The sequence below is a fragment of the Strigops habroptila genome, chromosome 6 (genome assembly GCF_004027225.2).
Source record: "Strigops habroptila isolate Jane chromosome 6, bStrHab1.2.pri, whole genome shotgun sequence".
NCBI lineage: Eukaryota > Metazoa > Chordata > Aves > Psittaciformes > Psittacidae > Strigops > Strigops habroptila.
In genome coordinates, this window is record NC_044282.2 from 956,814 (window position 1) to 979,716 (window position 22,903).

Consider the following 22,903-nt stretch of genomic DNA (forward strand, 5'->3'; position numbering starts at 1 on the left):
CCCCACTGAAGTATGCTGAGGTACAGGTTAAATGTAGTGCAGTTACTTTGTCTAGAAAAATCACAAAAATAATATCAGCAAACTTAGGTAAAATTTCCCATTCTGTGATTGATACCTTTTCCATTTGTTGCTGGTTTTAATTATTATTTTCTTCCAAACCTAGTCTAAAACCTTTCAAACTGCTGAGGTCAGACTAAAACGTTTGTAATTGGCTGAACCATGCACCCCTCTCTAAAAATGTGTAGTGCTGCATGTAGAGAAGTTCCCATTGAACCTTGGACTATTTTATTCTTCAGTATGAATGCTAGTTGATTGCAAAAACATGGGTTCTACAATGCAGTTACCAGCTTTAGCATAATGTTTCTTCATGACGGATCTGCTCCCTGACTCTTATGCAGGCTGTGTGGTATCAGGAGCTGGATCACAACACCCTTAGAGCTACCCGCCGGATACCATGTCTGGCTACCTTGTCTCTGGAATTCTCCTTAGAAGGCTTTCTTCCGGCCTGAGGTGTGAGATCCAGGAAAAGGTTTATAATCTCATTTGACTCATGTATGCTTGCAATGCCCTTTTGAGGCTGAGATCCCTCCAGAGTTGCTTTAGCACAGTATTTTGTTGCCTTACACCAGTTTGTTTCACTTACCTTCACTAAGGTGGTACTTTTAGAGCCATATATTATGTCGCCTTTTTAATTAAAAGCTATTTTTTTGTAACTGCTTGTCAGTCCAAAAAAGTCCAGCTTACAAGTCCTTCATAGCGTCTTGGTTTGGTAGTTCCAGTTTGACAAAACCCATGCTTTTTTACAACTATTTTAAAATGTTTTGTTTTTTTTTTTTTTTAAATAAGATAGATTAGTTAATTTTTGCCTGTTACAACTTTATTTTTTGATGAGTTATTGAGAAGAATGTTCTCAGTTTGATTTAACATTAAAATGTTAAGTACTTATTAACTATTTATGTCAACATGCTTTTGTTTAGATCTGTTTTCAAGAATAATTTAAAGAGGAGGAATGAACATCTTAAGATAGTAGAAACCAGAACATTGTAATTGCGATGAATTTAATGAGGTTTGTTTGGAGAGAAAAATTAAAAGCTAGTGTTTCAAATGTTTAAATATAATTGCGTTTAAAGTGCTAAAACACTTTATCAAAATAAGATTTTAATAGAGGCTGATTTAATTAGTTATACATCAACTACAGTATGCAGATGATTAGTAAAATTGTCAAAGTTCCTGAAGAGATTAGGTGAGTAAAATCGGTGGAATTCAAATTAGGCAAACTGTAGTTGTTACACGCTAAGATTTTGAAGAGCAATAAAGTTAGGTTCTGAACCTAATACTCAGAAGAATCTGATCCTGGATATTTCAGGCTTTCACAATTAGTTTCTTTTATTAATAGATTGGGCAGATGAAAGTGAACAACCCTACTTCCTCAGCTGCAACATACGCTCTTGAAACAGTTCATGACAGCGTGTGTTGCAGCTGAACAGAAGTGGTTCTAATGAACATACTGCCTCTGTTTACTGGAGTGTGAAGCTCAGTGGAAAATTTAACAGGAAACTTTGTACAGTAGACCATGTTTTCTAGGTATGAGTATATGAAAACAACAACTTTTACCCCTGCGAAGACAGATACTTAGTTGGTCACCTATGTACAAGGAGTAAACGACCCTCTGTATAATTGCAGTTTCAATAAATCTCTGCTTACTGTGTTTTTCCATGACTGCTTTTGAGTGAGAGTTAATGTTTCTACGGTCCTACTTCCTCCCCAGTGCTTTCAGTTTTCACAGACGCATAGTTGGGGGTGTATGTATAAATACATATAGACATACTTTAAAAAAAAGAAAAAAAAGGTTTAGCTTTCCTAAGCTTCTAGTAAGCTAGATCAATGGATGCAATGAGTGGTTTATAGGTGTGACCAGGACTGCACAAGGGAAAGATGGTGCCACAGTAATGCCATCTAAATTTGGTTTAAACTGTTTTGGGAATGTGGAGTTTGCAATGATGGTAAAGCTGAAGATGTGGCTTGTCCCTCTTCCAGAAGCTTTTTGATGTCAGAGTTGGTGCCATGTTTTTGCTGTATAGTGGAGAGTAAGCTGAAGCTCCAAAGCAATTGTGGGAAATCTGTAAATGTTGAGGGTTCTGATACAATGTTGGCTGGAACACTGAGAACAAAGTTATTTATTCTGCTTGTACTTCTCATTATCTGGTTATCATTATTACATGCTTTACAGAATCACATGAATGGCATGTAAAGTAAACATTTAGAAGAATTGAAGTTTAAGATCATACAGTTTCTTCCTATGCCTTAAGTATAAGGCCAAATATTAGGTGGAGGTTTACTGAATAGTCACAGTCATCAGCTTCATTAGGGTAGGGCTGCTTTGTAAGGACTATGTTTCAAGAGTTTTAATGTTCATGTGCAGTTACTAGAAGTAGCGAGTGGTTTCCTTTAGGTAGACTATCGTTTGTTTGTCTGCCCGCAGTGTTCTGTGTCTTTCTGGACTATCTGACTTACCAGAGTAAGAGTACTGGAGTAAATACATAGTGTCAGTGACCGAGTATAGCTTTCCCTAGGTTTACTCACAGTATTTTGTCTAAAAATTCAAACATCCTTCAAATCTTGTTTGATAAAAATGGTTTGTATAAAAGCCAACGGGAGAGGAAGCTTTTAATTGATTTCAGTGACGCGTCATCAGGTTCTTCTGGCACCTGTTGTACTGTGCTAGATGGGGTTAAAATTCAACCTCTGTTTTAGCGGCCAGCCAGCAAGTGGCACTCCGGACACCCTGACTCCTTCCCTTCCTGCCCCCATGTACCTGTAATGGTAAGAACATACCGTCATTTACAATAAATTTCTTGTCAAGTAAGATGCTAAGAGGAGGAATCTTCAGGCAAATTTCAGAAAGGCATGTAACTGCAACAAAAACATCTTGAACTGGTGAGGTACTATGCAAAACCAGTGACTTTGACAGTCAGTTGGTCCCTAAATTAACAGTTGAAGTGAGTTAATACTGCTCCTAGCCATTTTGTAATACTCTTTGTCAATACATATGGGTATCATTTTAGTGCTTTGAATGGAAAGTGGCCTAGGTACTTATTTAAGGAAATCTGACTTAATGGTCAGAACTTTCGAAAAATACCTCAGTTGCAGAATCAACCAGGCTGGCCCTGTATCCCAGGAAACATAAACATCAGAAGGGGAAAAAAAGTGAAAGTTTACATCTACACATTAGGAAGTAACCACTCATCATGGCCTTAAAACTTTTTTGTTAGGATGCATGTAGTTTTAGTATGGACCTTGCTTGGAGAAAAGCTTGTTTAGGACAATTTCTTGCTGGCTTTTAGACTTTTGCAGATGTAAGATTGATTGAAAAGCATAATGACCTTTGAATATTCAGCAAAGAAAACCAGTTCAGTTCTGGTAATCATGTGGGAGTCTGCACTCAGTCTGGCTGTTCGTACTTGATCATATGTTAACAGTTGTTAACATAGAGTACCAAACTTTTTTTTTGTCTACTGCTGAAACAGATTTTGAGATTTTTAGCTTTGTTTTTACTTTTCAGGAAACTAGTTCAAGTTTTGCTTTCTTCTTGTACTGCTCCCCCCCCCAGTACAGTTCAGTTCAGATTGGGAGATCTGGCAAGACAGACGGCAATTTCAAAACATCTAGGTATAGGGAGGAAATTACTTTCTACTATTTAAATATTTTTCTTTGTGAAATACAAATGATTTTTCCTTTGTATTTTATTTGAAATGGAATAATCTGGTAATCGGAATGTCTCATAAGAACTGATTCCAGGTAGAACTTGCATATGTAATTCTTTGTTTTCCTACCTCTTCAGGGAGAATATAGTACAATATGGGATTAAAGAGAAGCTTGAGACTTAACACCAGGGCAAAGTTACCTTGTAATTTGTACAGCAGAGAAGTATATCCTGGATATACCTTGAAAAGTATATCATTCTTTTTTTTAAAGAATGATATACTTTTTAGAAGGCATCATTCTTTGAAAAGATTACATCTATGTTTTTGTGTATTAGAAAAATGTGGCCTGTAGTGAATTTTTTTTTTTTCAATGTTTAATTCTGGTTTGTTTTTTTTAAATGAAAGTAACTGATTGTGAATCCTTTGATGAAAATTAGGTATGATAATAAGTTGTACAGTAACTTACAGTGACTCTTTTGAGACCTGGTTTCAAACTTTTATCACAAGCAAACGAGAGCCTTATAATCTAGTTTGCTTTGTAGCTAAGTAATTTAACTCAACATTGCTGTTGTCTTAAGAATGCCAAGTTAAAACTATATTAGATATTTTTTAAAATGTTAGATGGTGTTGTTTGAAATGAACGTGTCCACTCGTACTGTTCCTGACTTCTTTTTCCCTCATTTTAATAAGCACTAAAATTTACACTTTCTAAAATGAGGCTTTAACTGAAATAAAGATTTTAGATAGGCTTTTATGTATTTAGCTGTTTAGTAAAAAACTTAAAAGGTTCCTTTGTTTTATTAGGAGTCCACATCTCCAGTTGTTTCACCACAGCAATCCCCACCAACCTCTCCACATACATGGAGGAAGCACAACCGCCATCCCAGCGGAGGGAATAATGAACGACCTCTTGCTGGACCTGGGCCTTTTTGGGCTCCATTTAGTGAAGCACAACCAGGTATAAATGTCTTCTCTTATGCTTCAGCTGTAACCCAAAGTCAAAGAATTCTTGACTAAGTATATTAAATGAGTTTAGAGCAATTAATCTTTGTATTTTCCAATCCTGGAAAGTTTCTTGCAGATTCAAATGTTCATGTTGACAGCACCACTGTGGAATCTGAGCTCATGTATATGGTGGATCCGTTTCTTAGTATGCTATAGGAAATGCTTGGAGTTGGGAGTGGGGGAAGAGAGTCTGAAAGTTTCCCAGTGGAAAGTTTTCCAATACAAAACTGACATCCTATTGAAATTGTGCAGGAACTGTCAGTACAGCTGAAAACATGGGAAGCTTAAGGGAAAGCAGCAGATAATGCATTGTTTGTTTGGATTAATGTTTCTGGTAGATTAGATGAATTGTCAGAACAACTACTTCTTTCAAGGTTTTTTTGCTTTCTTTAAAGCTTATGTAAACATAACTGAAGCTACTGTATCTCCAGTCTGTCAAGGTAGAACCACTTATTTCAGTAAAGCTTTTCATCCTTTATTGTTCTTTATTTAACACGAAGACCCTCCCTATTATATTGCTGTGCTCAGATTTAAAAAGCTTTCCCTCTTAATATCTCATATTTCAAGAAGTTCTGTTGTGTTTTCTGGTATCTGATAGACTATTACTAAATTTAGCAGAGCAATGCTAATTCGTGTTCTGTCTTTGATACTGCTGAATAATACGTTGCATTTTATAGGCTGTAGTTTCAGATTAAACTGTGGTTGATTGGTTTATTTCAGTTATGATATTTCAAAGTTGGTCTGTTACCTTTCAATTTATTGTCATTCTGTAGTTAAAAGCATTTATGGAGGACCAGGGATTCTGTTCTCAGAATTGGTTGGATAAGGAAATAAAACCTATTTTAGAAGTGGGTTGTATGCAGAGGTTTATGCCAGTGTCCCAGATGTTGTTTGCTAGTAAGTGCCAGTCAATTTAGACAAAAAAAATTAGTCTGCCCATTGTATATATAATCACTTCTAAGGGTTTAGTCCAGGCATTGTGATTTTTCATCAGTCAATTTCTTGACTTTTTTTCTTGCACAGTTTAGTTAATTTGCTTTTCTTGTAAGCTGAAATATAAGTTTGTCTGGTAGCCAATTTCTGCTTGTGAAGCTTTTCTAACTTCCAAAGTGAAGGACTCCGGGAAAGTATGCGAACTATTTCTACTGTTGAAGAGTTCAATATTGTACTCTTAAAAATAAAGTTGTAATACCATGCTCATACTTCAGTTTGTCAATGGTTTTCCTGTGATGTCTAATGGATAAATTTTTCAGTAGCAGTCTGAAAATATTTCTGAACTAGCTCAGTATTCTCCAATTTAATATTCCATGCTGAAACACATCCTTACTGTGTTTAAAGCAATTTGGAGATACTGTTATAGAAGGATTGTCTGTTCTGCCAATGCAAAGGATAGAATGGATTTTCATGTATTAATTGAACAAAAAACTGTCATCCTTTTCACTCGGTGAAAAGAATTCACTGAGTGATTCTTTTGCACTGCAGATGATTAATTATTCCTTTGAATTTCAGCTTTTGTAGGTAGTTTGTCATTCTTTTTCCCTCTCTTGAGCCTACTTTTTAAAGACAGTATTTTGTAGAAAAATATCTGACATTCAGGTAGAACCAGATGGTAGCACCAGATAGACTGTTGGTTAGTTTTCTTAAAATCAGCACTGCAAGCTCATCTTGATTCCAGTGCAAGATGTTCTTGAGAAATTAGATAATTTGCAAGTAGATTATATTATATCAGTAGGATTTAAGGCAGGACTGTGCCATTTCACTTCTGATCCAAGAAAAATAAGAACCCAGGTCTCAGCTTTTATGTCTTGTTATGTGGAACATTGTTTGAGGGTAATGGGGTTGTCAACTGAAAGCATGGATCCTCAAATGTGAAAATGTTTGATGGGTCTAATAATGAATAGCATGTTGCCTTAAACCAGAAGGACAAAAACCAAAACTTTTTTTTTTTTGAGGGGCAGATTTTGTTTTAACAGGAAGATTCTGACTTCACCATAGTAAAGACACTCCATTGCATCATCATACTCCCATCATGAACAAAATTAAATAGTGCTTTCTGTATCAAATTGGGCTGTAATTATTAGATAATGGCTTAATTGTTGTTTTTAAAAATCTTGCATCTGAAGTCTTAAGCATAACTTAGAGCTGTAGCTCTCAATTGCTTGGGGAAGAAAACCTGTTCTTATCTCAACAAAGCAAAAGAATTTGGATTTTACAATTTTTTTTGCCGCTCTGTTGTGCAGTAATTCAGTTAGGATAGTGCTAGTGATGCTTCATAAGTAGATGTCCCAGTTCTGGGCTTACATCTCTGATCTGGATCAGTCTTCATAGAAAAATACAATGGATGACTGAAGCTCTTGTAGGAAACAGAACTGTATATGAGATGAGGGCCCCCTGTTCCTATAATTACAAGAGAGGAAAAATATACTTCATACTTTTACCTTTTCAGCTCATTTTGCGCTCCAGCTTCAGCTGCTAGAAGGACGCTGATGGTGACAAACTTGACAGAACAAACCCCCTCCCTGCTTCAAATGATAGTTGAGTGGCATGTCTGAGTAGGGGCTAGAAGTTTGGGGGTTTTTTTATTACCTTGTAGTCTGTTTGGACTGGAAGCAGAGCAGAACGTTTATGTTGGTAGTACCCAAATAATGATTTAAAACTAGTAAAAAAAAAATCTGAGGTGTTCTCTCCATTCAAAGTGGTGTTAATGGTGTTCTTACTGATGAAAATGCATGGAGAGCATTGAAGGCTGTTTCTTCACTGGGTTACAAATCATAAAAATACACAGATTGTTCCAAGTCTTCTCTGAGACCCAATGTTCCTCCACCTTCTCTTCTACCTCAGTATTCCCAGTCTGGTTTTGTAGTTTGTGGAGAAAATGAGGTTTTGAGCAGGGGAGAAAGGAAACAGTTCTTATAATATTTGTAGAAGTATTCTGAAGGTATGACAGTTTGGTGCTACTGCATCTGTTACTGTCGAAGTGCCACTTTGGAAGAGGTGCTGTGCTGGGTGGGGTAGCAATTGAACTGTTCTAAGACAAGTTGCTGGGGGAAGTAAAGATATATAAGGTTAGTGAGAATGTCAGTGTCTGAGGGACAGAGAAGGGGAGAGCCATTGTGTCAAAAGTAAAATTTGAGTGTGGCATGTCTGTAGGAGAGATGGGAAGGACTTGTTTGAATCTTACTGTGTTAGATCTGTGCCGAGAGAGATCAAGTGGGCAGAGACTCTGAGCTTTTCTGCGTGTTTCTTTCTAGTGCTTTAGAGTTAGGTGAGCTACTGAACCTTGAGGTAAAAAGCATTGTCAAACTCACTGCCTTTATTCTTGGCAATTTTGGATAAAGTCACTAGAAGCTTCAGGCCACATCAGGAACTTGCAGAAGTGGAGGACAAATTTGGGAATAAACTGAATAGTTAATAGTGCCTGGTAAAGCTCTTTATTTTTTATTTTATTTTTTTTTTAAAGACCCACCAAAACCCTGTGCTTGCTATTAATTTTACGTTTTGATGAAATTCAGGAATAGTGTAACCTCTCAATTTTGTACAGTTTACTTATCTCCTCCTTCAAAAAGTTGTTCTCCCTCTGGAAATCTCAATTTTTACTCTCTGTAATGCAAGATAAATGTGGTGTTCACAATTATGGCTATTGTGTGTGGGAGAAGAGCAAAGATAAACCAGTACTAAGCATTTCTCACGTTACTCTTTCATTACTTTTTACTAGGAAAAAGGTCATTTATGGAATGAAGGAGTAATTGCATACTGCCAGATAATAAATAGCAATTTTGTATGCTAACAATCTTACTGTCACTTTAGATGTTAACCCTCAGTGTGCTTCACTGATTTCCTTCACTCTGCTTACAGCAGATTGTGTGCTAGTAGCGTACAACCTGAAATTGTTATTTATCAGCTTCATAAATAGATTACCTCTATCTAGATGGACATCTCATAGCAATATTTTTTTGTCAGCATCTTGACAATAAATTCTTGGTGTTTATTACTTCAATTTAGATCCGAGTAGCAGTATTAAAATGATGTCATTAATGTCATATTTCTTCTTTGTGTGTTGTGTGGAGGGCTTAAAGAAACTCACAGGAAGTTGCCTGCCTTTTAAAAGGAAATCTGCTTCTACATATGAGGCAAAAATTCTTATCTAAGTATGACTTTATTTAACAAATTTCAAGAGAAGGCATGTAATTGTGCAAGAAGAGTAAAGCGATCAGTTGCACAACTGCTGTTTAGATTTAAGGAGTTCAGCATTTCTTTTAGGAGTCATGGAGTAGAATGGCGTCCTGGGATTCTTCTAGACTTGTTCTAGATGGTTAGTTTTCCCTCTGATCCAAGTTCCTTAAATTTTTAATTTGCAAGTGCAAGTTAAGAGAATTTTGAGGGGTTTATACATAGAGCAGTGGGTGGCCAAATCTTTCTATAGTTGCTTCATGGTTATTTTAATATTAAGACATTGAACATAGGCAGTATTTCAGAAGTAGATTATAACAAGGCTTTGGGTGAATCTCAGTTATTGTGTTCCAGATAGTTAATGCATAGCAGATGTCAGCGCTCTTTGCAGATGACTTATTATTCTTGGCCTGGTTTTAAGCAACTGAGTTAAGTTAGTCTAGAAATAATTTAGGAAAAAAAGTTGCATGCTAATATCTTGTGCCACTTTTAAATAGATCTTTGTCCATACAAGTGTTGCTCATGTGCTCACATTTCAACTAAGTGAAAATGTGGAGTATTAACTCATTCAAAACCCATTAAGTGGGTAAAAATCTGTTCACATTTTACACGTGTTGCTATAAGCTTATTCCTCACTTCTGTCTTTTTAGTGAAGAATCAAGCTGACTTAATGTAAAAATCTACAGAAGGCAGTTGTCAGGAGGTGAACCTTGTCTCCTTGGTGCAATTTGTATTTCATTTCCTTCATGATTCTACAAGTGTATATTTCCCTGACAGAAGCATGTGTTTCAGGATTTGATTTTTTCTTTTTTTTTTTTTGGACTGCTTTCCATATCCATAGTTCTTACTCAGTTTTCAAGGTTGTCTTTTGAAAGAGAAATGTTTCTTCTACTTTCAGGCTCATCTACTTCTAGTGATCCCATATGGTCTGGCCATTCACCACCACCCCATCAAGAAAACTGGGTCAGTTTTGCAGATACCCCACCAACCAGTGCTCTTTTAGCCATGCATCCTGCTTCTGTCCAGGTGTGACACTTTATTGGTATTTGATTTGCCTCATTCAGATTGATGTTGCAGTCTTTTTTTTTTTTATTTTTTTTTTTTTAATGATTTTCATTGCTGATGTTTACTGTGTATCTGTGCTGTGGTCTGTTCAGTGCTATTTACCCAACAGATACTCATTGAGTTGACTTAATTTGGAATAATTAACTGAAAGCTCATTAAAAAACCGTCAACAATTATGACTTTAAAACATTTGTGTTTAGCTTTTTTGCATATGTGCCATACTTTTTTTTTCTGCTCACATACCTGCAGTCATTCCTGTTCACATGTATCCGTGTGCAAAATACCCTGTCATTGTCCTGTAGACTCTATCTGTGGATGGTTTCCTGCAGTTTTTAAATTACTGCGAGATTTAACTGTGCTTTATTTTTTGAAGGCAAGAAGTTGAGAATTCATAGAAGCATTTTAGGTAGATAATACTGAGGAAAAATATTTCATTTCAGGACCAGACAACAGTACGAACTGTAGCATCAGCTACAACAACAAATGAAATTCGTAGGCAATCAAGTAGTTATGATGACCCCTGGAAAATAACTGATGAACAAAGGCAGTATTATGTTAATCAGTTTAAAACCATTCAACCTGATCTAAATGGATTTATACCAGGTAAGTTACTCTTTAAAAAATATAATTGTGGGTGCAGCAGTTCTGTTACAAAGACTTTGTTGTGTACTTAGGTTTGCATACCATTTTGAACAAAGTTCTGCATTTTACTGGTACTGTTCCAGTGAACTCCAGTGTAATTCAGGAAAGGACTTGAAACTAATTTGTTTTTTTCCTTCATTTAACCTTAGTAATTAGTGCCATTTTTCCAAAACCTTTGCTAAATAGCTCATCTCCTTTACCATAACTCTTAGTCTTCTAATGTTTTAACTTGCTGTAAATATTTAAAGTGGTTGTTGTAATTTTTCAGGGTCTGCAGCTAAAGAATTTTTCACTAAGTCAAAACTACCTATTCTTGAACTTTCTCATATTTGGTAAGTGTGATGTGTCTTTATTCAGGATAATTTAGAAAGATGACAGCTATCTGGCAGTCATTTAATAATCTATTTACTAGAAGGTGTTAAGTGAAATTTCATTAGTCATACTTTGAGTATGTACTATGATATGTTCAGTCCTACTCACATTTATGTCCCCATTACTTTAGTGGGCTTTAAAAGGTCTAGGCTGGCATTATTTACAAGGCATTTTGAGCTTTTGAAGAAATTTCAAACAGTCAATTTGAGGGTTTTATTGTTAAATATGCATATAAATTTAAATAATTCCTTACCTGTATTTGTTTGTTCAAGTCTAAGTTTAAATGAAATTTGCAGATGCAAATATTTTTTAGTGCACTCAGTGGGCATTGATGACAATTTTAGCTTTGACTTGGTGCAAAGCTTATATTTTGCTGTATTCTGGAATTTGTACTGCATCATTGCATGCCATCATTAAGTGGCTTACCTTGGCAGATTTTATCTTTCTGTGTAATGATTTGTAATTCAAGTGTTTTCCCATTGAAAGTAAACATTGCCTCGGTATTTTTGCCAAAAATGAGGACAATAATATTATGTAGTATTGTCTTTAATGAGTTAAAAACCTGGATAAAAGTGGGTTTAAATGATCTTTAAGCACTAAGAAATGTTATTAATGAAAGCTCATCTTTGAAGAGTGAAGCATGTAGCACTAATATGAAGTGTTTAATAGGGTAAAGTGAACTATAAGCTGCATTCTTTGATCTTCCAAGTAGCAAAAAGAAGTATGTCATTTGAAATAACATAACCTTAAGGAATTTTATTTATACTAAGGTTTTTCTTTTTAGGGAACTGTCAGATTTTGATAAAGATGGTGCACTGACATTGGACGAGTTCTGTGCTGCATTTCATCTGGTAGTTGCTAGGAAGAATGGGTATGATTTGCCACAAAAGTTACCTGAAAGTTTAATGCCCAAACTGATTGATTTGGAAGACTCAACAGGTAAGACATGCATTAAGTCAAATTTCACTATTTTCAAATGATGGTATAGTTGTTACAGTATATCAGCAGGTATTTATAGGTTTCTATGAACATAATGCATTAGTCAAGATGAAGTAAAGCGATGTGCAATTTTTAGAAATCTTAATTAGCGCTCACAGCTAATCTAAGCACGTACGTATTTCTGTACAAGGAGATGTTATTTAGGAACAGTACACATTGACTATTACATTTGGAAGTACTGCCTGTGGCCTTTAAAGGTTAAGGAAAACAAAACCGTCACAGTATGGATTTTATTTCTGTATTCCAAATTCCCAATCCAGCTATACTTCAAATTTGATTTCAAATGAATATATTTTCTGTTCCCTCTCATTTCTGAAATATGGCATGAGCTTCTAAGTAATTAAGGTACTTGGAAAATGCTATCAGATTCAATGCTAGAGATAGGACTGTAGTTTAAAAGTACAGAATCTTCTGTATATAAAATATACAGAAATTTCTTTTATTTATTTATTTATTTATTTATTTTTACTTTTTATTCTGTTCCTGACTTGACAGCTGAATTTATCCTCCATTGGTTTGGCACTTAGTCTTTCTGTGCATAGTCCTTTACCTTTGGATGCTTCCAGATAAACCATTGAATTTATGAGTTCTGCTTGTGCCAGAGACTGTCCCATAACTGAAAAGCAAACTACCGTTCCATGTGAAAGTGGTGTTTAAAAACAGGTGTTATATATATAAGGTTTATATATATATATATACACACACACACATATATGTATATATGTATTGTGTACAGTCCTGGTGTCCTCAACATAAAAAGGACATGGAGCTGTTGGAGCACGTCCAGAGGAGGCCCATGAGGATGATCAGGGGCTGGAGCACCTCCTGTATGAAGACAGGCTGAGAGAGTTGGGGCTGTTCAGCCTGGAGAAGAGAAGCTGCGTGGAGACCTCAGAGCAGCTTCCAGTGTCTGAAGGGGGCCTACAAGGATACTGGGGAGGGACTCTTCATCGGGGACTGTAGTGGTAGGACAAGGGGTGATGGGTTCAGACTGAAACAGGGAAGTTCTGGTTAGATGTAAGGAAGAAGTTCATTACAGTGAGGGTGGTGAGGCACTGGAACAGGCTGCCCAAGGAAGTTGTGAATGCTCCATCCCTGGCAGTGTTCAAGGCCAGGTTGGATGGAGTCTTGGGTGACGTGGTTTAGTGCAAGATGTCCCTGCCCATGGCAAGGGCGTTGGAACTAGTTGATCTTAAGGTTCTTTCCAAACCTAACTATTCTATGATTCCATATATATATATATATGGAATATATATTTGTAGAATATATATAAAGGAAGATGGCCACAAACATCCTGTTTAAAACACCACTTTTACGTGGAATGGTGTATATATATAGGTTTTACAACAGATAAAGGAAACAATATTTTAAAACTGCTTTAGATTACTGCTTATCAAGCAGTCTTTGCTTGGAAAGTCAGGTTATAGTGTAGGTGCACAGGTACTATGATTTCCTAGAATTTTATTTCTTTTTACTAAATATTTCCAAGGGCGTCTCTTCATACTGTGTTTGTATGATGTCAGAGAGCTTCATCTGACAATTACTGATGAGTTCTTAAACTAGATACTGTGGCTCTTACTTTCTCTGCTTTAATAATTAAACCATTTTTTGCGGGAATAGCTTTGTGGTTCCTCAAAGAACCTTTGCAACAGCAACAACTGAACTGTTTTTAGGATGAGTAAACATTTTGCTATGATGAGGACATGAGAAATAACTTCAGTTAATTGGGTGAATACCTAGCAAGTGTCTAAAAACTACCCACCTGTCTATTTCTGTATGAAGGTGATGGTCAGGGAAAAGTCTTTATAGGAAATGGACTAAAGTTTATTTGTATAAAGCATTGTTAAAAAAAACCCACACACAAACAAATAATAAAAAAAAACCAACCCACAAAAAACCCATACCAAAAAAAACCCCAAAACCCAACCAATAACTGTATCTGTACCCGATCTTCTACTGCCTGTATTGATAGTAGATTTCAAGGCTTTTATCATTTAACTGAAGTTGTCTGGAAGCTTTATAAATTGGACACTAAACCAAAAAGTGTTATGTATGTGTTCATTGTTCTTGTATTGCAGGCAACTTGCTTAATATAAAACTTTGATGTGTTTTCATAAAGTACAAATCAGTCTTTTTCCCTTTGGTATTAAATGGAAGTTACCCTGTTCAAGTGAATGTTAAAAGGTTACCATAATGTGAAAGCTCTGCCTAAAAGAAAAAGTTCTGATTTATATTTGAATCTGCTGTTATAGCTACAGTGAAAAGTGACAGTTCTTGCAAGCTTGTAGAATTTTATCTGACTAGATTTTTGTTGGTTTTTTTTTTCATTTGGGCCACCAGTGTTGGAAATAGCTTTTCTAGCATCTGACTTGATTTATCACCAAAACTTGTATGTTGAATAGAAGACTTTAGGAGAAGTTACTGATGTGGCTATAGTTTTACTTGTAGGTACAACAGTCAAGATCTCCTGAATACATTTGCTATTTTAATCTAAATTAAAAATTACTCATGGGTCTATGTGCATACTAATGTGCATGTTAAATTGCAAGAGTTCAACTTAAAATTAGCCTTGAAAGATCAACCAGGTAAACTTCTGTAACTTTTTTTTCTTTTTAGTTCTCATAAAAACTGTATTTCATTAAGCTTGCTTCCAACAGTCTTCTCAGAACTGTAAAGTGTGGCACTGGAGTGTCTCTTTGAGTGCACTTCTTTCGTGGGATGACAATGTCCCAAAGAAAAATTATTAATGATCTTCTCCTGACTGAAGTCTCAGTGTGAATAACGTAATTTCAGACTGTTCAAGAAGGTGAATTACTTGATGTCTTTTTAAACCAATGTGCAAGATGGTAAATCTTATTTCAGAAGTGTTAACAATACCATATTAATTCTGTCCTTTTGTTAGAAACTTTCCCCTTGATCTTCCATACTTCTGCTTGGTGCTTGGAACTTGCTGTCTCTTTTCATGTTGCCTTTTGAACTAGTGGCCAGCAGAAAGAAGAGTAGCAGAGGGCTCCCTGCCCCCTATGTCTCTGTTCAGACAGAGGGAGGGAAGGACGTTCCTGGTCTGCTCTGGCAGCCTCTCCCTCATCAGCCCCTGTGCATCTGTTATGTGACCAACTGCAGGTGTTTGAAACCTGTTAATGTATGGTCTTGTCTTGCATCTGGCTTCATGGCCAGGGATATGTATTTCTCTCACACGACATAGACCTACTGTATAATAAAGCATTTATGTAGTTGGTAATTTTTCTTGTATAGCACTATGCCTCTACTGAATTTTAACAGAGAAAAAGTTAAATGAGGTGCTATATCTTTCTGCTGACTAGAGAGAGAAATGAGATGTTTAAGTCCTTAGAATAACAGGGTAATTCTACAATACATTTGAATGGGTTTAGTATCTTGAATTCATCATATACTTCAAAATTATTTGTATTGCAGCAGCTCCACTTAAGATTTAACATTATGCTGTGGTATGCTCTTCAGAGTGAGGGAGATCCGTCTGCGTAAGAACAGCCAGAACTGCACTGAATAAAAATGGGAGCATGAAGCCGGGCAGTTTTATAAATACTTCTCTGAGTGCTTGTGTATTTATTTTACTGATTTAGAACATTTTGTATTCAATGACCACAGCATGTCATCTTGACTGCTTGAAGACATGGTCGTGCCTGTAAATATCATCTTGTTTTAGCCTTTTTTTATTGCCAGATGCTTCTTGCCCAAAGCAGGTATTAGGTGCAGTTTCCATCTGGAATAATTTGTAAAGCCGTTTACCCTAAGGGACAGTAGTACTTGATGCTAGGTGCTGGGCACAATTTTGGGAACATTGCATCTCAACCTGTTGTCTGGCTATTTACAGGAAGTTTACAAGACCTTTGAAATTTTGATGAGTTACTGTTTTCTGTGTGCCTTTTTTGATGTCAGCAGCACCTCAGTCTCCCCTGGCCTCAAGATGGGACAGTTAATTTCTTTCTGGATTTCAGTGTTTTGGCTATTCTTTTTAGGCTGTGCCTCTCGCTGTCCCCAGCAGCACTTTGGAGACTATAAATAATGAGCTGTTGTTTTTCATAGGTGAAGTTGTCACCATTGACTATTCAGGTGTTTCCAGTTCAATTTGACATTGGATTAATTAAAAGTTTCTTCTGAATGGAAGACAGCAGACAGAATATTGAGCTGTCACAGCAGAAGAGCACACTTCAGAGTTCAGCTCTTCAGGAGCGTGAAACCAGTCCTTTCTATAAATTCTAATCAATTTTTGGTACCATGTATCGCACATTCTTGTGGCAGTCGTCTTCAATGACATATCTATCAAGCAGTCCTTCTAAACGGTAATTTAATTAAGCCATCTTTCCTCTTGTCCAGTGTTTTCTCTTGTTCAGAGTTTTAACTCTTTGGACTACAAACATCTTGTTAATATGTCTGGCTACTTCTCAGTCACTTTTTCAATTCTTCTTGTTATTACATTATACGGTTGTAATCTGAATTTAGGAGTTTGAGGCTTTCGGTGCATTGCTTTAACTTGGATAGTGGTATCTAGCAAAATTGAAGACCCTGTAAACAGGATTTTACTGTGTTGGCAGAATGTTTAAGCTGCTGTTCAGATGTACTTTACCCAAATCTCTTACAGTTTGAACAGAACAAAAATAATTTTTCAGCATCATGAAAATTTGTACAACTCTGAAGGAGTGTTTCTGCAAGGAACTGTACTTGCTGAAAGCTTGGAGAACACTGAAATAACAGCAACAATATGCAGTTGCAATGTGACAGCTGCTACACTTGTTCAGTTTGCAAAAGGTAGTGAATGGAAATGTTATTGTTTTAGTAAGGAGGCTTAAGAACTTAGAATACTATTTGGAAATGACCTATGAGTATGGTTTTCTTCATCTCTGTTCTCATATTTTTGGTTTGTGTTTGCATTGATATACTGGTTTTGCTTTAACTTTTCATATAAGGAAGTACTTTATTCTGTAGGATAAACTCAGTGCTGGATTTGATGTAATAAACATTAGTGTGAAGTTACTTTCTCGTAATGTAAGAATGAATTACGTTTATTTCTGCATGTAAGCAACATCTAAAAATGCTATTTAAAAGCCAAAGTACAGGGAGATAGTATGGTACAGAGTAATCTTCAAAGCCCAGTTTTCAGAAAGATCTTCAAAATAAGAGTAGCATCAGATAAAATAGTATGCTTGACTTGAATTAGTGTGTTTTGTCTGCTGCTAAGTTCCATGAGATGTGAGCAGCTCTTCTAAGAATAAACTGAATGCAATTCATGATTTTGGTTTATAACAATTCCTCTCATTTCAGAAGTTGGGGAACAGACTGGTGAGGTAGGTTACTCCAGCTCACCAGCAGAAGCACCTCCAAGCAAGTCTCCATCAATGCCATCCCTAAACCAGACCTGGCCAGAACTGAATCAGAGCAGTGAGGTTAGCACTTTTATTTAAGAGTTATTTAATTGCCAGTCAATAACTAATTGTGTATGCATCTGTAATTCATCATAAGTAGATTTCTGATCACAAATTGTGAAAAAGTTAGCAGGACAATAGACACAGGAAGGTTCTACATATGTTAAATTGTAAAAAAGTTAATGTTTTCTTTCTAATTTTTCTGTCTCATTGTGAGATGAGCTACTGTTTAAAGTATTGTCATTAATGGTAATTAAGCTTTATATTAATGACAGAATGATCTCATAGCACTTATTGGATAAGTTGAATTCATTCCCAATTTTTTTATTTCAGGTGAGTTTTTGGGGTTTTTGAGTGGTTTGTTACCTTTGAAGGGCTTTTATAGTCAACACTTTTGCAAAACTTCAAAATAAATTTCTGATGGAACTGGACATTGAGACTTATTTCCGCAGGTGGTTTTACCCTGAAATAGAAATTATCTCACCAGTAATGTACATAAGTCATAGCTCTGGGTTTGTGTCAGAAGCAAAGGATCAAAGTTGAGTCTGTGGGCTAAATTTATTTAAATATTAAATTTATACTGTTATGTACTGCTGCTTTATCATCCTTTACCATACATATTTGATATATAAGCAGTCTTATGTAGTGAAACTCTATTCTGTCAGAATTTGAAACTGAAGTTACCAAACAGGATTTTTTGTTTAGTGGTTTCTCCTCCCACCCCCCCAACTGCCCATTGTTAAAGCCTGTAAGGGATTGATTCCTAGAGTCAGTCTTGTTGCTCTGTTTTACATTTTTCCCTTTGACTTAGAATAAACTAATGTTTTACTCCAAGAGCTACTTCAGAGACTCAAATGAGTTCCCGACTGTAGCCATACTAAAAAGGTGGTGTAGGCTTATCGGGGGTGGGGGAAAACTGCTGAAATTGTGTTTTGAAAACTTTAAAAATTTGAAACTTTCCAGAAGAAACTAAAACTAACATCTAAGATAGTTCTGTCAGTAGCAGAGTATTATCCTACCCTGCTTCTCTTATTGAAAAAGCTTTTTGTGGCTTTCTTCTTCAGACTCAAGTGAATGGAAGATTGGTAGCCAAAGTTTTAGACAAACCAAAGGACATTCAGTATGAAACAGTAAATAAGCAAATTTTTAGGATTAAAGTTAGGAGCAAAGAAAATTTTCTTCTTCTCAGGAGGAAGGTCTTTGTAAAGTCTGCTGTTCCTCTTAAGGGTGCATGCTAGCCTCACAGTGATCTTACCAAATAAAAAATGTAGGAAATGATTTAGGGGTTCTTAGTTGTTCCATTTGACAGAATGACTCTTTGCCCGTAGGAAGCTAAGCTTTAGGAGGGAGATAAGCAGATACTCCATGTTGCTAAAAAGCTATAAATGTCTGCAACTGTATTAAAATTTGCATTGATACACTCCATCATGTTTGCAATAAAGATTTAATAAGCTAATAGTTTGGTAATCTGCATTGTAATTGAAAAGATTCCTTCGTTGTCCTGTGCAACTCAAACCAATCGACTAGGGTAATTGCACTAGCGCAACAAATTTAATGACAATTCTGTCAGCCAAATTCTTGTCTTACAAAACTGACTTTGTCCGTTCAGATAGATAATATGGTATTTTCTTTGTGAAAATCTACTAAAACTTTAAGAGGCTTGGAAAAGTTCTCTCACTAAATATACTACCAAATACTAACTATACTAAAATAAGAGTTGAACACTTATTAAATGTTAAGAGTTTTTTGTTCTAACACAAAGGAATTTCTGATTTTTCAGCTATATTGCTGTGCATGCTACTTGCTCCTCTGTATTTTCTTTTCAGCATGAGTCGGGTCAAAGCCCCTGAGGTTTTAATGCCATGAAAAAATTCCTGGTATTACTGCAGGCACCAGTCTAATTGTTTCCTCTTTGAACCTCTTATAACTGTCATCAACAAATTAATTACTTGGAAAAGCCATGCATCTTTGGATCATCTGCCTTTCCAGGCAGTTTCATCTCCATTAGTTTCAAAGCTGTTGGTTACTGGGTGCTTTCTAGCTCATACTTCATTTTTAGACTCCAGTTGTCAGGCTCAGTTACTGTAAGATCACAAGTATGGACCAAGGCATCAATCTCAACCTCAGAATAAAGAGCACCATGAAAATCCACCTAACTCTGGGTACTACATGATTCACATTCTCATCTCTTCACTTATCCCTACTTTCTCAATTCAGGCATCTTTTCCATTCGGTCTCAAGGCTGAGCAATTAGTTCTGGGAGCTTTAAAAACAAAAAGGAAAGAAAAGAAAAGCCTACTGAATTTTTGTTGAAAACAGTCTAGTGTCATATGGTCATACTAGCTTTGACACAGACATGGAGATTTGCTTTTGAGTTAGCACCTTTTACACCTTGTTTCAACTGTCTTGGTGTTCTTTTAGTAATGGTTCAGGTTGCTGTGAGTTTTAGTTTTTAATAAGTAACCTTTTGAAAGTATTTTTGAAACATTTTTGCAAGTCTAGAAGACAAGCGTTTTAGTTCAGCTAGTAGGAATTTAAACGTAGCAAATCAGTTGTATTGTCAGTGCTCTTAAATCTTGCATAGAGTTTGAGATGAAGTCTAGTAGATTCTTAATATATGTAGCTTCCTATTAACCAGGGAATTAGCAGTAACTAGCTTCTGGTAGTATTTCAGGGTGGAGCACAATAGCATATTCCCAAAAGCAGTCAGGAGGTGTTGGTGTTCATTTGTCTGTGCCCAGCTAGGGAGCCTGGGAACAAGTAATAAATGTACCTCCAGTTTGGCTTCGGAAGAGTAGAATAAGAGCTAAATTCAGCATCCATCTCTAAGAGGTAACATTCTATTCTTGATCTTAACTATAACATAGATGCTGTATGCCTGTATGGAAGTTTTGAAAAATTAAGAAACAATATTTTTGTAATCAAATGGTCTGTTTGCCAGTCTTACCACTAACTTTGAAGCCACTGGCCAAATAAAGTTTCAAAGGGTATTAGTAAGATAAATACTAACACATGTTTCATGAAAATGAGCAGCTGTGTAGATGCAAGAGGAAAATCAGGGGAAAGGCTGGCACGAGCTTGCCGTTAAGTTTCTGACTTAGTAAAAACTGGCTCACTCAACAGTGTTTTACAGCTCCAAACTACTTGCCATGCTGCCTTTCCGTGAAGGGGTGGAGCGACACTGAGAAACTGTTCGATGCAGATAGCGTGGCAGAGCAGTTGGGGAGGAAACCTTACATCCTTGCTAAAAAGGTTTCATTAGATTCTGTCTGTGAAGGGGGTATTTTTGTGGGTTAAAAGAAAACAAAAATTCCGTTTCAACAACAACAACAAAAAAAACCCCACAAAAAACCCAAGCTGGAAAAAAAGCCACCCCCCCAAATATATGAACAGTATCCCATAATCTTTGCCTTAATTTAAAGTATAAAGGGAGGAGATAAAGCTCTGTCTCTACAAGGAGCAGCATCACGCATGAAAGCACTTACACATTTAGTTAATCTTTTCTTCTGAATTTAATTTCAGCTGATTAAAAGCAGTTATTTAGGAACTTCTGTGAAGAGTTATTTCTGAAATAACTGGTTTAGACTAGGTTCACATACAGGCTAGTCACTAAATGTATTTTGGTATAGAGGAGCGCATGAGATTAGGTTGACTAACACCATATAGTTTGTCCTGTATCTTCTGAAATCATTTACATTGATTTGCCTATAGACATGAGACAAAAATATTGGTTGGTTCTCACAACCATATTAACATAATCTTTCTTCAAATTTTCTGAGCATTAAAAGTTTTAAATTTGTAATTTTTGTTGTAGTTTTGAGACTTGTTACATGTTGGTAAATATTAACCAAGTTTAGCATTCCTGTTGTGATTTGTAATCTGGCTTCTGGATCACAGATTGATTTTATGTACTTTGGTACTTTGTTGATCCAGTTGCTGCTGTAGCTTGACAAGCATGTGGGCTCTTGACAGCCATGTATTGATACAGCATGCCTATATCTTACAAAATTGTTCAGAGATTGACTTATTTGCTTTTAGCAATCAATAGTGTGTTTGGGTTTAATTCTTTGCCTTGTCAGTGATTTAGACTTGTAAAAATGCTCTTTTACAGCATAGGATCATTTCTCAGGGGTTGCACTGGCAAGCTGAACTGGTGTAATTGGAGTACTCTGCGCAGTGTTCATTCGTCTGGGATTTTGTAAGGAAATCAGCATTTACAAAATACATTGGAAACTTGGCAGCTACAAAGCTGAAGAACCTTTTTGTGTATTTTATAATTACAAATACACAACATATGTCACTGATTTTATCTTTACATGTTTGAATGGCTTAACCATATTTTTTTATTCGTATGATTTTCATTGGCAAACATGAACTTTGAAGGTACTTCTGTGTTGACTGTGCACCTGTATCCTCATTATGAAATGAGAATGTGAAGATAAATATTGACAGATAAGAAACTTGGGTTGCACAAGCTCAGACTGAAACAGAAATACTTACTGTGTATTGTTGTGCTTTCCAAGTCAAGTACTGTCCAGTGCAAATACAATACTTCCCAGTGCAACCTCTGAACTACTATGCTAAATCTCCTCAGTGATCTTTTACTCCCATCTTTCTCATCATGCTGACTTCTCTCCTCTGTCTGTTCAGCAGTGGGAGACATTTAGCGAACGCTCTTCAAGCTCACAAACTCTGACCCAATTTGATTCTAACATTGCACCAGCTGATCCTGTAAGTCAATCACTTAGCTTGCTTGTTTGAAATTAATTTTATTAACACTGAATTTCCATTCATTGTATTTAGCTGTTATGCATGATTCCATGAACTGCTTTTTGGGGAATGGTGGCAGACTTCTTCAGGTTTTTTTTACAAGTCAATGCAAGGGCCGCTCCCAGTGATAAACCAGTCCTGGTTTAGTTTTTGTCTTAAGTGTTGTTTCGGTGTTTTCAAGTTGCAGAGCTTGATTTGTACAAAATCTTAGGTGTTGACAATGCCAACTTCACTGAAAAAACTACTGGGCTTTAATCAGTGTGGTATTTCATATTCCTAATGTTTTTACGAAGTTACTTTTAATAATAAGGCTTTTAGTATTTTTTCAGCTAAACCTGTGCTGTTCTAATGCTTTACTCAGCGAGGAGCGCTCTGAAGAATTATGTAGTTAAATAGCTTGTGAAGTTTGGGAGCCAGAAGTTCACTATGGCATTTCCAGTTCTGCTGGTTTTAAACTTCACAGCATGTGACATTGAAGTGCTTCTGAGATGCATTAAAATCACCTCAGTATTTAGCTGCTGCTTTCATCCTGCTTTTCTTACAGGTTTAATTACCACTGTTAGTATCCATTTTAATTTAATTACAGTGTTGGTGTCCATTTGATTATATAACAAAATTATAGGTGTACATGATATGCATTTAACTGCTTTTAGTATTAAAAACATCAGTTCTGAAAAGATATAATATGTAAATATATATATTTAAGTACATCAGTACTCCACTCTCAGAGCTAACCCTGATATTTATGTGGAAATAGCATTTCTAGATGCTAGA

The 22,903-nt window shown here is 36.1% G+C and overlaps 1 protein-coding gene across 21 annotated transcripts in view; it reads left to right on the plus strand.

The window, feature by feature from the left end:
• REPS1 (RALBP1 associated Eps domain containing 1) overlaps positions 1–22,903 on the plus strand; it is a 62,586-nt gene that overhangs the window by 25,109 nt on the left and 14,574 nt on the right. For 10 of the 21 annotated variants that reach the window (XM_030489059.1, XM_030489054.1, XM_030489043.1 and 7 more), the window contains 7 exons: positions 4,509–4,662; positions 9,778–9,905; positions 10,385–10,547; positions 10,855–10,918; positions 11,743–11,897; positions 17,259–17,380; positions 22,010–22,090. In XM_030489059.1, coding sequence (XP_030344919.1) covers positions 4,509–4,662; positions 9,778–9,905; positions 10,385–10,547; positions 10,855–10,918; positions 11,743–11,897; positions 17,259–17,380; positions 22,010–22,090 — 867 coding nt within the window. Of the gene's footprint in view, positions 1–398; positions 530–4,508; positions 4,663–9,777; positions 9,906–10,384; positions 10,548–10,854; positions 10,919–11,742; positions 11,898–17,258; positions 17,381–22,009; positions 22,091–22,903 lie in introns of all 21 variants that reach the window. The other 11 variants (XM_030489053.1, XM_030489063.1, XM_030489056.1 and 8 more) reach the window with 5 other exon arrangements.